This window comes from Echinops telfairi, unplaced genomic scaffold (genome assembly GCF_000313985.2).
Source record: "Echinops telfairi isolate 266 unplaced genomic scaffold, ASM31398v2 ScPeMD7_25;HRSCAF=90, whole genome shotgun sequence".
Classification (NCBI taxonomy): Eukaryota; Metazoa; Chordata; class Mammalia; order Afrosoricida; family Tenrecidae; genus Echinops; species Echinops telfairi.
In genome coordinates this window covers 18,006,878-18,024,211 of record NW_022103922.1, presented here as the reverse complement: position 1 = coordinate 18,024,211, position 17,334 = coordinate 18,006,878, and the positions used below count along the sequence as shown (strand labels likewise).

Sequence of the window (17,334 nt, the reverse complement as noted above, 5' to 3'; positions counted from 1 at the left end):
CTGAATTCTGCTCAGCTTCCCAACAACACACCGTGCCCTACTGACAGGTGCACTGGTGGAGAACAGAATCACTGATGTCCCACATGAAAGGTGAGAAGATGCTGATGGGATTGTCCAATTCAGCTTCAAGTGACATTTAACAAGCTTCGTTGTGAATGTAAAAAACATGGAACTCAAAAGGTGGACACTTTCTAAGGGCACAATGTTACCATCGTACTGGGTATAAAAGGAGGGGCGATCTTACCATCATCATGAGAGCTAAGTCAGGAATGGAATGCATTCTTTAGACCCTAGGATGCCTGTGTACTGAGCCTCCTCAACATAGGGACAGAAAGCCGTGAAGTCAGAGGAGTGGGCTTCTGGATCCGCGGAGCAGGTAAAGCTGTATATCTTCCAGCATGAAGCTCTTTTGTGGAATCGAGCACATCCAAGCACTTCATTGGGGAGCAAGATCTCAATGCCTTAGGGCTGAGGCATAAGGCAGAGTGGAGTCCCCATGGGCATTTATCACCAGCGCTAAAAAAGCTTTGAAACACTGCCCTTGCAGAGCAGAGGTTATGCCAAGGGGCTGAAGACCAGAGAAAGGTCTATAGGTATGGCTAGGAATAGGCTTTCCTGAGCATTTGAGCCTAGATTATAACCTGTCAACGTCTTTAATGATCTCCATCGTTGAGTTGTGCGGCCCCTGCAATGGGTTGTCAAACCCACATGAGAAGTAGAGGGCACGGTGAGAGGGCGGTTGGTGTCAACATTTGTAAGGTTACTATGACTGACCTCCACCTCGTAGCCACTGGCCTTGGGCAGCTGAGGCTGAAAATGATCCTCCTCCCCCGCATGAGGCTGGAGGACGTCAGACGTGAGCTCTACACTTTTATACCAAGTTACCTGTTGCTTTATCTCCTATGTCTTAAATTCTTTAAAAAGTCCTTTCACGTAACCTCCAGAGAAAGATGAGGCTGTCAGCACTCATAAAGATTTAGTCAGACAAACCCTGTCTGGAGTCACTGTGAGCCAGAGTGGGAGAAAAATGAGGATTTCTACCCCTATAAAAATTACCGTCTGGGAAACCCACAGGACCCATTCTATCCTGTTCTTCTGGGTCACTGAGAGTCAGAATCCACTCGAAGGCAGCACATTTGAGTTTTAATGAAAGGAGATTTCCCGTGACCAAGAAGCAGGCAGCCACATCCAATCAGTGGATGCACTTAGGAGCAAAACCTGAGGTTTTGCAGAGGCAGGGATTTTGCCTCAAGACCAAAAACCAAACTCACTGCCATCAAGTGGATGCTAACTCGTAGTGACCTCCAGGACATGACAGAACTGCCTCTGTGAGTTCCAAGATGATAACACTTTATGGGAGTAGAAAGCCCTTTCTCCCAAGGGGTGGCTGGTGGTTTTGAACTGCTGACCTTGCAGTATACCTACTATGCCACAGGGCAGGGCTATAGGCAGAAATCCTGCCTGAGTTTGCCGCCTGCTGTCTGGCCCTTTGGAATTCAGACCCAAGACTGTAACACCAACTCTTTTGTGTGATTCCAGCTAAAGCTAGAGCTAAATCTAAAGGGTTGACTCACCAGCCTTCTCAATCTCCTGGGCCGATTCCCTTCATATTCCAGGCAGGAGAAATGTAGTTTTGTTCACCTGACAGAGCTTATCGTATTCTAGATGCTGGGTACTGTTTTACATAACTGAAACAGTTGTAGTGACAGCCGCGATTAAATGTTTCATACACGAGACATATGACACAGATATCATCGATAACATCTTGGCTCTCAATTTCTCACGGGAACGAAAAATCTCAGGTGATAGAAAACCCTCCATGGATTGTCTAATTTTCCTGATATTCAGACTATATTCTTCATCCCGTGTGGTAGACACTTCCTCTCTTTTCAGAAGGGCTTCCCTAAGTCTTAGCCTTGGTACCTGTGGGTGGAGTCCTAATCGCAGAATGACAAGCGGCTGGCTTTCCTTCGAGAAAATGGTATTGAGATGCTGCTCTTCATTTTTGAGCTTCCAAAGCTGTGCTTTCAGGCTACCTCAGCATGGCAGCTGTGCCTGCCCCAAATGGACGGCTGCCATCTCTTCGGTCACATCAGTTCTGAGTGGCATTCATCAGGCCAGTCCCTCTGTGGTTAGCATTTACTGGGTACCCCCAAAATAGCTGTTCTTTCCCTTAGACCCAGTGACTCAAAACAAGTTACCAACTACTGGGTCTGGAAATTGTTCGCCTGACCAACCCTGCACACGGCTCTAGAATCATCCAGAACTTAATCCTCTTACAGCCAGAACACACCCTCATAAAATGAAAGGCAGTTTACATCCCGAGTAGCTCCTATTCTGGGTGATGAGAAGCTCTGAAAACATGAGCCTTAGAAGTGCCCACCTGGTTATGCCTAGAACACTCGTTGTTGTCTTGAACAGCACGTTAGATACTTCTGGCTTCCTATGCAATGTATAAAGATTAAATGTGGATACAGGTTACACATTGCGCATGTGGTTAATGTGAGGTGCTGTCAGGAAATGCTGATGATGGCAACTCTGTGTACAAAGGAACCGACTACCTACTTCTGTGCCTTTTCATAATTGTTAGGCTTGAGCCAGTGTTGCCGTCCTTGCTATCAATTCATCGGACAGGCTTCCTCTTCTTCACCACCCCTGCACTTTCCCAAGCAGGATGTCCTTTCCCCAGGACTGGTCTCTCCTGATGACATGTCTGAAGTACATAACAGACGGACCGTTCTTGCCTCTAAGGAGCCTTCTCGCTGTCCTGCATTCCAGGGTACTTTCAATATCCTTCACCACAATTCAGATGCAGTACTTGTCAGTGAGCTTCCTCATTCGTCATCCTACTTGGAAGTAAGTGCATATGAGGCGACTGAAAACACCACGGTGAGGTGCCCGTAGGCTTCTTCACTTGACAGCCTTGTACTTCAATACTTAAGGAGGTCTTATGCAGATTTCCCCAATGCTACATATAAACTCACTGCCATCGAGTGGATTCTGACTCATCGTGACTCAGGAAGACAGGATCGAATGGCTCCTGTGGGTTTCCAAGGCTGTTAACTCTTTATGGGAGTAGAAAGTCCCGTCTTTCTCCTTGTGCTACACACAGTGCCTGGGAAATTTGATGTGGTGGTCCTAGAAACTTCTGAATATTTGCTGGTTTACTTAGGCAAAGAGAAATTAAGGAAAATAATTATTTTTTGTTTTTCCTTTAAGACATATTAGAAAATTAACAAGACAATCCACCTCACCCCAGCTTATTATTCATTTTAGCTCAGTTTCTATTTCCAGTTCCATTATTTTTCTGATTAAACTCAGAAGATACGTGTGTGTTTGGAAGTTCAACTTTCCCAGCGGCGGGCCACAGAGATGACTGCTCTTTTCTACATTTACAACTTTGTAAATTTTACTAAAATAGAAAATAAGGCGCTCTGGCTGCTAAACCTGATTTTATTCTCCTGCTGTGTGCGCTTTTCTTAACATGGTCTCCAAAATACCAAGAGACTTCAAAGAGTGTGTGCACAAGGCCCTATCCCGTATTCCCACTTCCCCACAGACTCTGGAAGGCCCCTCACGCTCTTAAATTCTTCCTGTTAATCGATGATCACAGCACTTTTTCTTTTGATGTTGACCACTGAGACCTCTGGGTGGTGTAGGGTGTGCTAGTAACTCCCCACTGGGGGAACTAGAGCGACAGTCAGTCACGTCTGAATGTCTAGCTCGAAAGAGCATGGACTTCTCAGGAACAACAATGGAAGTAGCTATACCATGAAGGCAGGGAGAAGGGGGGGGGCGGTAAGGGGGAACTGATTACAATGATTGATGTATAACACCCCCCCACCGGTTACAAACAACAGAAACATGGGTGAAGGGAGACAGTGGATGGTATAAGATATGAAAATAATAATTTATAATTTATCAAGGGTTCATAAGGGTGGAAGGGTGGGGGAGGCAGGAAACAAATGAGGAGCTAATACCAAGGACTCAAGTAGAAAGAAAATGTTTTGAAAAGGATGATGGCAACATATATACAGATGTGCTTGACACAATGGATATATGGATTGCTATAAGAGCCCCCAATAAAATTATTTTTTTTAATGTGGAATGCTTTATTGGTTTAAATAAGGCTGAATGTATTTATGTCTGCTTCTGGACCCTATTCTGTACAATTTGTTGGTTTTTCTTTTGCATTAATACCATATTATCTTACTTAAATGTTTTCTACCTCGAAAGAGTAAGCTCTCTGTTCTACATGAAAAGCATCTTTGCATTTCCATATCAAATGCACAATAGGCCTGCCAATTTTCTGTTTTTCCCTCTCACACACACTTCCTGAGATTTTGGTTGAAAATACATTAAACCTTGATCAGCCATGGAAGAAGTGACATTTTTATAATACTGAGTTTTCCATTCTATGAACACAACTAACTTTCTCACAAAAGTATTTCATCAATTTCCTGGCGGCAATCTTATGATTACTGTTAAATCTATTACTAGGTGTTAATTTTGAAGCTCCTCCTAAGTGGTATTTTTTAAATTGCACTTTTAAAATGATTGTTAAAAAATGTTGTTATAAAATATAATTGTTGACCATTTATCTTATAGTCATTAAACCCATTAAATTCATTTGCTGATTCTAATAGTGTACCTCTAGCTTCTTTTGTTTTCTATATGCGCAGTAATGTGCGTATTTTCTATATGCACAATAATGCCATCCGTAATTTCTATTTAAAATTGGTTTTAAGAATTGATTCACAGTACTCTAGCCTCCTACAGCCAGAAAAATAATTACTTTTCTTGTTAGATATAACCAAGCCAAAAGTGATCCCAACGAAACCGAGTGCCGCACAGTGGATCCTAAATCATTGCGATCCAAGAGACAGAGTAGATCTACCCACCCCCCGCGGGGTCTCCAAGGCTATCGAGCTGCATGGAAGCACAGATTTTTCTCCCGAGAAGAGGCTGCTTGGTTCTATCTGCAGACATCTCATTAGCAGCCAAGCATTCTAACCAGTTATGCCTTTAACAGCCGGGATGCCTTGTGCTAGATATGAAATTTAGTGTATTAGGTAGCAATGGTTTGTATGACATTGGAACCACTGGACAATTTAGCTCTGGTGTCAGTGAAAACACTCCAATCCATCAAGAATGAGCTCAGCAAACACTCCTTTTCTGCCACTGTCCTTTCATCCGCAACCCCCACACCCCCCCACCACCACCCCCACGCACCCAGAGCAAAGGACGCTGGCTTTTGGCTTTCTCATGTCCATTTCTCTTTTCAAATATGAATGAACAAAGAAATACTTGTGGAAGTGATACATTTTATTTGACTCTCTGAACATTACATTCTTCTGATGATATCACCCTGGATGCCTCTCATTCAACTTCTCCTGGAAGATTTCTTCTTCCCACATTCTTATTCTCTCTCTCAAATTCTCCCGCCTGCAATTACCAAGAAGTCGCCAGTGTCTAGGCTAACTCGCTCCTTGATGACAAAACGTCCGCTGCTTTCAGGGACATCCCTGCAAAGGGGAGCCCAGACTGGCTCCATCACATCAGAAGCCGAGGAGATGGGAACCAGCCCCATCCACCCATGGTCGGACCCCAAGGCTGGGTGCGAAATAAAGGAGCGGAGCCTGTGGTTCTGTCCTCAGCAATATTTATTGGACACAGCAATGCTGCCCATGGTAAGAGTTTATACATTAAGCAGGGAGGTTTGCCTTTCACGCCACGTGATCCACTACCGCAGGAGGCACATCTCCGAAGCAGCACATGAAACCTTTGAGAGTCTGTACAGCTAGATAAATAGAACTCTGGGCTACAAACAGGGCGTCAGGGACTGGTACCAAAGAAAACACAGAGACAGGTACGCACAGCACTGTACGCGCACTAAAACGAAGGAAGGCGGGGTGGGAGGGAGAGAGGTAAAAGTCAACAACTGAATTGAGGGGAGAGGTTTTGCATCCGCAGCCACATGTCTTCAACTGCTAAGCACGAAAAGTCTCTTTATTTGGTCCTCATTGAGGGCAGAATATGCACAAATGATGCTCAAAGAACACAAGGTCAAAGTGGACAGGAGAAAGGTTACTGGTTCTTGGTCTGTGAACTAGGGGGAGGGGGGAGGGGGGTGGTTTCTAGTGTTTTTGTTTTCTTCTTCCTGTGTCTCTGTACCAAACGGATCATGAGACACAATTAATAAATAAACGTGAGGTGAAGAGAATCGTTCCCTTTTCCTTGTACCCTTCAGATTTTCTTTCTGTAGAGAAAGAACTTTAAGCTTCGAAACCAGATCTCTTCCCAAATCCTCCTCAGGAAGAAGTTTTTTCTTTCCGGATGTTCCTCCCATAATACGCTGATACTTAGAAATGAGAAGGGGACTCCCTAAGCCCAGTGACAGCAGGCGCGAGAGACAGACTGTTGGCACCTCAGAAACAGGCGGACGCGAGGAAAGCACAGGAGACTGCTTTCAGAGGCAGCTTTGAGCCCAAGCTCAACACTGCTACCGATACAGCAAGAGACCAACTCAGTCGAACCAGAAGCCGGTTTGCTGGTGAGGGAGACTTTCTTTGACAATGCTGTGACTCACAAGTCTGGGAGGGGAAATGAGAAAGCAGGGACCTTCTCCTCTTTACATGGAGGACCTGAGACCTCAAGGTGGGCTCCAGGTGATAGATGGTATCTTTAAGGGGATGGTTTTTATGATGTGGCTCACAGTTGTTTTGTACGAAGCCACTGCCTCCTGAGAGCTGGGTGCACAGTAGTTCTGTGACTACTGGCTGGTCTCGGATGGTGTTTAAAAAGCACATGCCATCCCCACCAGGCTAAGAAGATACCATCCATCACCATGACCCTTGTGGGATTGCACAAGTCAACCAGAGATACTCGGTGGGGCTTGATGACTTGGACCACTGCGGTCTGCACTTGGGATGTGTTGTAAGCAGCATTACCAAAGCAGTGGTTAACTTAACTATCCGGGCCAAGAGGAAGTGAGCCAGCCAACATGACATCCTAATGGGGCAGGGCAACCAAAATCTCCACATAATTGATGGGGAAGAAGCCAGACTGGCCGTGCAGCATCCCCTCATACCAGTTCTCATCAATTTGGTTGGTGAGCGTGATTATATCACCCTCTTTGAAACCCAACTCCCCTTCATTTTCAGGTTCAAAGTCGTACAGAGCTCGGCAGCAGGGCTGATCCATCTGGACACCTGGGGGTCAGGGGAAGAGAAGAACACAGAAGGACAGGGCTGTTTAGCGCCACAGTCAACTTCCTGCCACACCCACCTAGCCAACTGGGCCTCCTTTTTGCCCCTCCTCTTCCTGTGGCAGCTCCCCTTGTGAGGAGAGCCCCACACCAGACACAGGACCAGAAGTCTTTAGACACTCGCTCAGGTGGTTGGAAGTTGCTCTTTCCAATTCCAGCATGAAAAATAACCACATTCACCCTCTGGCCTAGAACAAGAGGAATTTAACGTGGTTACCACCCAGCTGACACCCAGAGCTGGGAGACCCAACTGCTACAGGAGTTCAGTGAGATCAAGGTTAAGGATTCTGAATGGCCTGAAGTCTTTCATGTCAGCACTTTAACATATCTGTGTTGGACATACTACCACAAATTACATGGACAGCGCTTTGCCACCTGATGACGGTTCAGTTGCCACTTTGAAAGAGATGATCGTTACAAGCTCCTGGGGCAGCTGCAACATGGTGAATGGCAACACTGGGTTCAAGCCTTATTCTGAGTGACCCTAGGACAAGGCACACCAGCCTCAGTTGCAGCTTCTTTGTCTGAAATAGGCAGTGGCAGCAGAACTTCCTGCACAAGACTAGCTGGGATTATGAAGCAGTATTGTGTGACTAATCAGACAACTTACACATGGCTGGTGGGACTGTCCGGTAAGCGAACCACAAGGCGGGTGGTTCAAACCCATCAGCTGCTCTGCAGGAGACAACTGAGGCTAGCTGTTCCCATAAAGACTGTCCCCATGTGTCAGATTTGACTTGACGGCAGTGGCTTTGAGTTTTGTGAAAATGCTGATGGATTAATATGAGGAGCATGTTGGATTTATGGGATAAAAGTCACCTACTCTACCTTAAGTGAACCAATGAATGCTTAACCTGTGTCTTAAAAGGGATCTGCTTATAATGAGTCACCCTTGGTAACCCGATTGGCTGTTAGGCACAAGGTTGTGGATCCACCCAGGGCACCTCAGAAGAAAGGCCTGGTGATCCACGTCGGAAAGGTAAGGCCTGAAAGACCCTCTGAAGCCACTGTTTTCTGTCTCATGCAGAGTCACCATGAGTCTGACTCAACTGGAGGACAACTGGCCAGTTCCTTTAAATGACCACTCGCTTAACTCATAGCATGCATGTGTGTCTGCATGCAAGGGCCTAAAGCTCTCAGGCCAGTTCACTTAAGGGTTTGAAAAAGCAACAGGGTCACAGATACTGTTTAGACTTAGGGAATGTAGAAAATCAACATGTCTCCAAATGAGACATCAATATGAGCCTGGTTGCTGGGCAGGGAAAGCCCCGCTGCGGACGACATGAATGGCTCCCGTTTGAAGCCAGCATAGTCCAAGAGCCTGCTGCTTGCAACAGCAGGCCGGGGCTCTGGGCAGTGGGCCTCACCCGGCTGTCTGAGCTGGGGTCTCCCCTGCTGAGGCTCCAAGAGCAATGCTGCAAATGTGCCTCGGGTGAGGAGCAGCACTGGGATGCAAGGAAACAGAGGACAATGGCCCATCTTTGAATGTCAGAACCAAGATAAAACAGCTGCATCAAGCGCATGCTCAGGTTTAGAAAGGTTAAACACAAGCTTTGCTCTAGGTGCAGGCCTACCACACGAACGCACTGCAGTGTGTGTGCCAATATTCCCGACCGAAACACATGTCTGTGGCAGTTACATAATCTCCTGTCAACTTGAGCAAGGGGGTGGAGTCTAGCCTGTCAATCAGATCATAGCCAATGAGGGCTCTATATGGGCATGGCCTTCTCCTGAGGATTCCGGAAACTCCTGTCTTTCTCCCTGGAGGTGGGACACACACTCTGCTTCAACTTCATGTGACAAGCCACATGCAGCCGCACTGATGGCAGCCAGAGCCCTGGAGATTTGTCCACCACCATTAGATCTACAGGACTTTCCACCCAACGGCTGGTGATCTTCCTGCATTTGGATTCGTTCCATATGCGGCATGAGTCTGAAGAGGAATTCATGGGCTATTATCAAACTTATGGGCTAATATCGGACGTATGGGCTTGATCAGGACAGGGCTGGTATGTTTTCTTAATATATAATTACTCTTTAAAATATATATGTATGCACATGTATGTGCGTGTGAGTTAGTTAATTGTGCCAGCCTGGCCAATAATCACATGTGGGGCTGGTTGAAAGGCAGAGGGATAAATGGGTGGTGAAGCCTCGCCTTTCGAGTTCTCGGCTCTCTTGCTTTTTGATGGTCGGGCCAGGGTGCAGCTGCCTTAGTCAGTTCCCTGCTTCAGCTTGCAAGGTTGACTTCCTACAAGACATCCCCAAGGAGAAGCTACATGGACCTATCCCGATGCAGCCCTGGGTGCTGGAGCAGCCGTGTGGAGACCCCTGCTAGTGCTGAGATGCTTGTTCATTCACTGACTCAGCTTTCCTCCTGCAGTCGGCATCATTGCCTCTGTTTTGTGAGGTGGAGGACTTTGTGGACTGGTGTTGGGTTAATGGGTTAATGTTGGACTTGTGGGCTTGGGCAGCATTGGGTTGGGATGTTTTCGTGATGCACATTTTCTTTACATAAAACTCTCTCTTATACATGAGTTGCTGTGGATTTGTTTCTCCAAAGTACCCAGACTTATACAGCGTGTGTGTGTGTGTGTGTATACATATAATATATATAATTATTCCTTGACATAAAGCTCTCTTTACACATACACACACACACACACACACACACACACACACACACACCCTGGATTTGTTTCTCTCATCCACACGGACTAACACAATGTTCTTTTCTCCACCTCAGCCTTCCAGCACAGCTGGGGGGCGGGGACAGGAAACCTAGCAGGGGCTGAACTCCAGGCATCATCATCTTGCAAACACACTCAGAAACTAGGACGCATGTATTCCTGGAGCTGGTATGCGGGGGCTGCACCAGAGGCCCCCAGAAAGTGCACAGCCATATCTCATTATCTTTGCAAGATTTTTCTATGAGCCTGTGAAGTCCCCTTGCACGTGAGCGTACGTGGGCACCCAGGCGCCCAGGGCATCCCTGTCCTGCATGCAGGGTTCATGGAAGAGAAAGGGAAGGAAAACGCACGCAAGCTCTGCAGCACCAGCCTGATGGGTGAAGGTGATTTACACCCCAACGGAGAGTCCACAAGCAAAGGTCAGTGTGAGCTGAAGGGGGCCTGCCAAGAGTTCATAATGACGAGAGGGAAAAAGAGCAGGGGCCCCTTAAAAGAGTGTCTAGCTGACTGTCGGTCCTGTACGGAGTATGTTGTTGTTGTGATGTGCAGTCCAGCCAGCTCCCACCCACTGTGACCTTCAGCCTGACAGAACAGAATGAAACACCCAGTCCTTAATTGACCTAGAACTCCGGAGAAGTTTGCATGAGACCCGCTGCAGGCCCAAGTCATGGGGTTTTTAGGCTTGAGCCACTCACCTGAGGGTTTTGGGGTGCCTGTGTTGGAGAGGCCCCCGTTGGGCTGCACACTATCCATAGGTGGCAACTCCAGGCTCATTCGAGGTTTGGGCTGATATTCCCTTCGAGGCTGGGAGGAAGCTTGCCTTATCCTGCATTGGAAAACAGGGAGGAAAAAGGATTCTATCAATAATTAAGGAGAAAGACAAACACTCCAGGCCAGGAAACCCTCCCAACACCCACCAATCTCCCATTAGAGACCCTGGGCAAGGAAATGGAAAAGGACCCTTCATTTCTTCGTGGGCAGCTGTGCTGACCTCTGGTGACATCCCTTTATGATCACACCTCACTGTCTTCACCTTGCTCTCACTGTCTACCTCATTCATTCACTGCTCCCTATGAGAAGATGTCACCAGGCTAGGTGCCAGGTAGGCAAAAATGCCCTCATGTTGCTTATGGTCTGTAGGGGAGACAGCCCATAAACTGGAGCGAACACTGTCACAGAGCCATGGCACTGTGCTGGAGAAACACAGGGTGGGGGCTCAGGGGCAGACCCCTCCCCATGGGGGAAGTTAAAGGAGGGAAAGCTGGGGGGCAGTGGGTCCTGATGGACATGTGGGTGACAGCCATTCTCTGGAGAGCATAAGGAGAAGGTATGGAGGACCCACCATGTGCCCTGGCACAGTGAGCAGGCTGAGACACTGGGAGGGACAGGGGCCAAGACAGGAGGAAGGTAGAAAGGGATGACCAGAAGTGGTTGTACTACGTATGCATGTCAGTTTCTGGTATCCATTAAGCCCGCTAGATGATGGGTGTGCAAGGGTAGGGAGAGTTCAGGGATGGGGACAACAGAATGATACTGACTTTGAACGTATTTCAGAAGATGAAAATTAGGATAGCTCCTGAATGAGCAACAGTCCTATCGATAGATCTCGTTTGTTCTTTGAAGTGGATGGTGTGCAGCCTTTCTGGGGGCTTCAGAGAGCAGCTCACACTTCCCCGACAACGTCAGGGTAGCTGGGAGGAGGGGGAAAGGCTGGTGAAGAGGCTCCCAGTGGCCCAGTATGACTGGCCTGGAGTTTTCCTTAGGCACAGGGCCATCTCATCAGCATGGTAAGAACAAAGCCTGCTCCAGGGGTCATGCAGTGGACAGGTGCTGATGAAAAACCCTTGGCTTAATCTAACGGGTCAATGAAGAAACATGAGTTGTATGGCAGGGCACAGTGGGGCCCTGTCCCCCAAGGAAGCAACCAGAGTCGGGGCCACATCTGTGGAGGTGGGATGTGCATCTGGGAAGCACAGGTATGAAAATGTTCAAGGTTGACTATGTGAATCCCCATGTGGCCCTGGGCTGCGTATGCAGCAACCCCGAGCCAATGTAGGTGAGGCTAAGAATACTTTGCTCACGGGGCTGTCAGAAGGTTCATGATGACATACAATTAGCATCAATGCAGAATATCTGCTCAGCAAATCATGTTCGTTATCATTAGCATTCGAGTAAAACCAAGATCCCACAGAACAAAGCATGTACAATATGACACCAAGATTCCCCACCCACCAGGTCCCTGTCTAGGATCAGCAGACATCCCGGGAACACATTGTCTCCAAAGGGAGTCTCCTGTTTCCATGTCTTTACACACTGTCGTAGTGCGACAAAATGCAAATATGCAAAGCACCGCGGGGAGTTGCACAATACCTTTCTTCCAGCCGAACGGTGACCTGCTGAAGCACCTGCACCGCCTGCTTGTGGTACTCCAGCTGGGCTTGCACGAGCGCAGAGAGCTGGCTGACCTGTTCAATCTGCAGATCAAGAGGGGACACACCTGAGTGACCAGGCTACCACCCTGACATGACCACTGCTGCTCAGGATGTGTGACCGAGCAGCTTGACACAGTCCGCGGCTCAGCGGCGCCGTGGGTCACAGTGGGCAGAGGCAGGCTGAGCCACAGAGCCCTGCAGTTTGCACATGGAGGACGGTCAAGAACGCTTGGCAACACCAGCAGCATGAGGAGCAGCAGCTTTAGGAAGAGCAACTCTCCCCGACCACCTCCGCACCAGACTTGGGCTTCTTGCCCGGAGTGCCGTCTCCCCATGCACGCAGAGCTCATACTGCTGGTGAGCGTCACCGAGCTCTCCCTGACTCTTTCCAACCTCGTACACGACGTAATCCAACAATCCAACGGTGCCTGGCCCTGTTTCATCCGCGTGATGGCGGTGATCCCTCTGTTTAATTTCTAAATCCCTCGGAAATCCCGGTTTTTATTACATTGCACTGTTCCTAAGAGTTGTAGATCCAAATGGTTGGGGGAGGGTAATTGGGATTGGGGCGGGGGCAATCCATAAGGTTTAAACTGATTTATATCCAGATCACCAGGCCTTTCTTCCTAATCAATCTAGAAGCTTAGTTGACATGTTTTCAGCATCAGAGCAATACACAAACCACTGACGACAGAAGGAGGGCGGCTAAACTATCTTTATCCTGGTGCTGCAAAGAAAAACTGAATACTGACTTTATCACACAGGAGGCAGGCTGATGTGGTGGAAAAGCTTCTCTCTGAGCCTAGTCTGTAACGTCAGGGGGCTGGACAGCAACATTCATGGATTTTCTCCAGCTCCGACACTCTAGGCGCTACTGCTTAGTCTTCCTTTTGTGATGGGGTTGTGGTCTAGCTGAGTAGTAGCCTCAAAGTCAGCAGGGGCAAGGCTGTTCATGGAGTACTAGGTGGGAGGGGCATGGAGCGGGAAGGAGCTCGGCGATGTGGGTTGCGTCCCATGCCTGCAGTACTCCTGTTCAGAAGTGACACCAGGTTGTTTCATGAATACATTCCCAAACTCAAACACCCACCCCCAGTGATGTCCCCAGGTAAAGCAGAAACGATGCACTTCCCCGGGGATGACCACACAGGACAGGGGAGAACTGCCCCTGCCGGTTCCCGAAACTAAAACCCCAGGAGCAGAAAACCTCACCTTTCTCCAGCGGAGCAGTTTCAGACTGCTGAGCTATTCGACATGCCTCCCGTGATACCAGTCAGGGTCAAGGCAGTGAAGCAATAACTGCATTGTGGTTGCTCTTAGGTGCCAGGGAGTCCGTTCTGGCTCACAGCAACCTTCTGCACCGGCGAGAAGACACTGCCCAGTCCCAGTCCCTCACAATGGTTGTTACAGCCGATCCCACTGTGGAAGATGCTGGGTCTTCAGTTCACCGGTGTCAGGTTCCTCCTCTTTTTCATTAACCTCTACTTTACCAAGCACGACACTTCCTCTGGGTCTGGCCCCTCCTGATAACATGCTCAAAGTCAGTGAGCTGAAGTCTTATCATCCTTGCCTTTAAGGAGCATTCTGGCCGTTCACCTTCTGAGACAAACTGGTTCATTCCTTCGGCAGTCACGGCATACTCCGTTTCCTTTGCCAGCCTCGGACTCCAGGGCATCCGTCCTCCTTCTATATGAGCACAGCAGCAGGAGCTGACAGTGACGGAGAGGGGCGGGGAGGTGGGGGTGAGCAAGGGCACGACTGCTGGCTAATGGGTCTTATTGCCTCAGTGATGAAAATAAAACAAAACCAGCAACTGTGGACTGACTCCAACACCAGAGGGCTCGTCATCAGAATTTGATCACCAGGTCTTTCTTCCAAGTCACCTTTGGATGGACTCAAACTTCCAACCCTTTGTCGAGAAGTCAAACATATTAGTGGTATGTAGCATCCATGGACTATGTGAGTGGAAGAGAAATCATCTTCATGGCTTTGAAGCTTTAAGATGCCAAAGAATGTAACTTCTGAAAGTCATAATCATTTAGCACTCCGGAAATCTGACAGCATCTTTTGAACTCTCTTAACTGATGTACATAGTTTCTGTGCTCCATCTCAATGAAGCAAAGCTGTAAACTCACTGCCATCCAGTCAATGCCAACTCATAGCCGCCTCACAGGACAGGGTAGAACTGCCCCTGTGGGTTGCCAAGGCTGTAGCTCTTTATGGGAACAAAAAGCCTCATCTTTCTCCCTAAGAGTGGCTGGTGGTTTTGAACTGCTGACTTTGAAATTAGTACCTGTGGTAGTTACATCATTGTATGTCAACTTACATATATGTAAAAGTATAGTGGTGGTATTCAACCTGTCCATCAGGTCACAGCTTGAGGGTGTCTTCTTGTGGGCATGGCCTTCTCCTAAGGAGGGCCCTGGAACCTCTGCCTTCACTTTTCTGCTGGCTGACCCTGGTGGCTCCCAGAGCCCTGCCATATTACCCCCGCCACTGGCTCCACACAACGTTGCACACACTGGCCTCTGGTCCTCCTGCATGTTGCTTCATTGCACGTGACTGCGTGAGTCTGAAGAGGGAATCGTGGACAAGTATCGGCTTTATGGACTTGAGGAGGGCTGGGCTGGGATGTTTTCTTGCTATACAATTACTGCTTGATACAAAGCTCGCCCTTACACATGTAAGTGTGCCAATGGATTTGTTTCTCTAGTTAACCCTGCCTGACACAGCAACCCAACAAGTCACTAGTCCACCACCAGGGCTCTCGTATATCTCGTTAGAAGTTACCTATTGAACGATAAGGTCAACCTGACTTCTAAATACGAAACATCTTATTCTACCCTGGGAGCTCAATTCTGGATGCATTTCAGCTGATGTTTGCAGACAAGCTGAAGGCATCTGTCCTGCGTTTCCCGAGTCTTTATACAGGGGACGAGGCTTCGACCCGGATCATCAGAAACACTCCTGAGCTTCCCACCGCTGGTAATTCTTTAAAGCCCATCAGTAGGCAAACGTTCTGCTCCCTCCAACTACAGGCCTGCAGAAAAGGCTTGGCCATTTCTGAACCCACTGTATCATCTTCATCTTAATCCTACTTCAGCCTCCTGGTTCTCACCACTTCATGTAACCAGGTAAGAGTATTTTAATTACCCCGCCCTTTCACACATTCATCTTGTGTCTCAGGTGGCAAGACTAGATGAAAAACCGCAGGAGAGGCACTCACGTCCATTTCCAGCAGGTTGAACATGCTGGACTCGGCGATCTCTTTGGACTCGTCAAACTTCTCCAGGGCTTGACGGAGCTCCTCATCGGGAATCTTGCCTTGTCGCTTCTTCTTGTAATCGAAGTCCAGGCGGCGCCCCTCGAGCTTTTTCAGGTGATGCTGAAAGAGTCAAGGATAGGAACGTGCTCTGAAAGGCCTGATGGAGAGAAGGCCCCCGGCAGCATGGCTTCTCCATTGTGCCCGTTCACTTCCAATGTAAGCTGGGCTCTGTTTAAGACAGGCTGCCACTGGAGAAATAAGGGCAAGCACAAGAATGGGACAATCGCTTGCACAGGCTGAAAACGTTTGAAGAACGAGAATGCACCCGTGTGCAAGAGCAACCCCCTGCCCTTCCTGATCTTGCCGGGCACAAAGCAAGCTGCACTCTAACTCCCATGCCACAGCAGAAGCTGGGAAGCCTGCACGCTGCAAGCCACATGCAGAGAGGACACGTGCTGGGGGCCCAAGAGTCTCCATCTCAGGAGACGACACCTCTTAAGAAGGCAGGTGGCCAACACTTCTCATGAGACAAATGGAGAGAGAATGGCGTTGTTGCTTTTAGAATCAAAGAATGTGGACGCTGGGAGAGCTCTGTGTGGGGGACATCAGTCTGCCAGAATCACCTAACCAAACCTTTAAATTCTTAATCTCGGTTCATGATCACCTGAATCAGATCATCTAGATCGGGGGCTCAGGTCAGTGAAAGACTGAATATGGGGGACAGAGGAGCTGTATTTGTGGCCTCAGGCTGCCTTGCTGGGCTGCTGTGTAATTCATGTGCCCAGAGGTGACAATATGCATGGTGAGTTAAAACTGGTTCCTTGCCCTGGCCTCTCTCTGAGAGAAACCACTCAGCAATCAGAAGATTCACTGCAGATACCTGGATTTCCCTCAGATCTTTGTCATGGAGGTTCTGAAGAGGGTCAATGAAGTTCTGTTTCACTTCCATGTCCAATGAGTCTTTGACCTCCGAGAGCTCCCGCATGGCCTCCCCAACGTCACCCAGCGCTGGGCCTGGAGGAAAAGAAGGGCACTCATTTAGAGAAGAGGACAAAGATGAAATGCACAGACCATGAGGGCCCTCGTCAACGAAAACCCAAAGATTCCTGGGTGTATTCTGAAGGCAACTGAGACAAAAGAGTACAAACAGCCTTCAGAGAACGGGGCCCGTTCTGTGTACAGCCGTTCACCGTGGGCAACAGACCTCACATCTCCTCAGAAGGTCCATTCCTTGTAGCAATGAAAGGAACATTTTGCTTCTTTCCCCAAAAAGCAATGTGGAAGGTGACAGTTTCCCCAGGAAGAGAGTTGCTACCAGGGAGATGTGTTCAGCAGAGGCACACCCCTGGGACAGAAAGTAGGGTACTACCAAGAAGGACAGCCATGTACTGTGACCCCATAGGACAAGGGGACTGGGATTTGTAAAAATGAATGTATCATCAGGAAAAAACAAACAAATCCGTAAAGAATAGAACGCTAAAAAAACAAAACAACAACAACAAAAAACCAAACAATTCTAAAATTAATGGCTGGCCCCTGTGTACATGATTTAAAACAGAGTCAAAATATAAAATGGTTTGCCGCACCACCCACAGAATTTCTTAAGGGTCCCAAGACCTCCGCCAACCACACACACACACACACACACACACACACACACACGGGGTCCAGAGACACACACAC

The 17,334-nt window shown here is 48.3% G+C and overlaps 1 protein-coding gene across 1 annotated transcript in view; it reads right to left on the bottom strand.

The window, feature by feature from the left end:
• Nucleotides 1-5,645: 5,645 nt before the first annotated feature.
• Nucleotides 5,646-17,334, bottom strand: part of SH3GL2 (SH3 domain containing GRB2 like 2, endophilin A1) — a 144,105-nt gene continuing 132,416 nt past the window's right edge. Inside the window, exons 5-9 of the mRNA XM_004706547.2 lie at nt 16,532-16,665; nt 15,613-15,771; nt 12,328-12,431; nt 10,653-10,783; nt 5,646-7,211 (exon numbers count right to left, since the gene is read on the bottom strand). Coding sequence (XP_004706604.2) covers nt 7,012-7,211; nt 10,653-10,783; nt 12,328-12,431; nt 15,613-15,771; nt 16,532-16,665 — 728 coding nt within the window. The 3' untranslated portion in view covers nt 5,646-7,011. The remainder of the gene's footprint in view (nt 7,212-10,652; nt 10,784-12,327; nt 12,432-15,612; nt 15,772-16,531; nt 16,666-17,334) is intronic.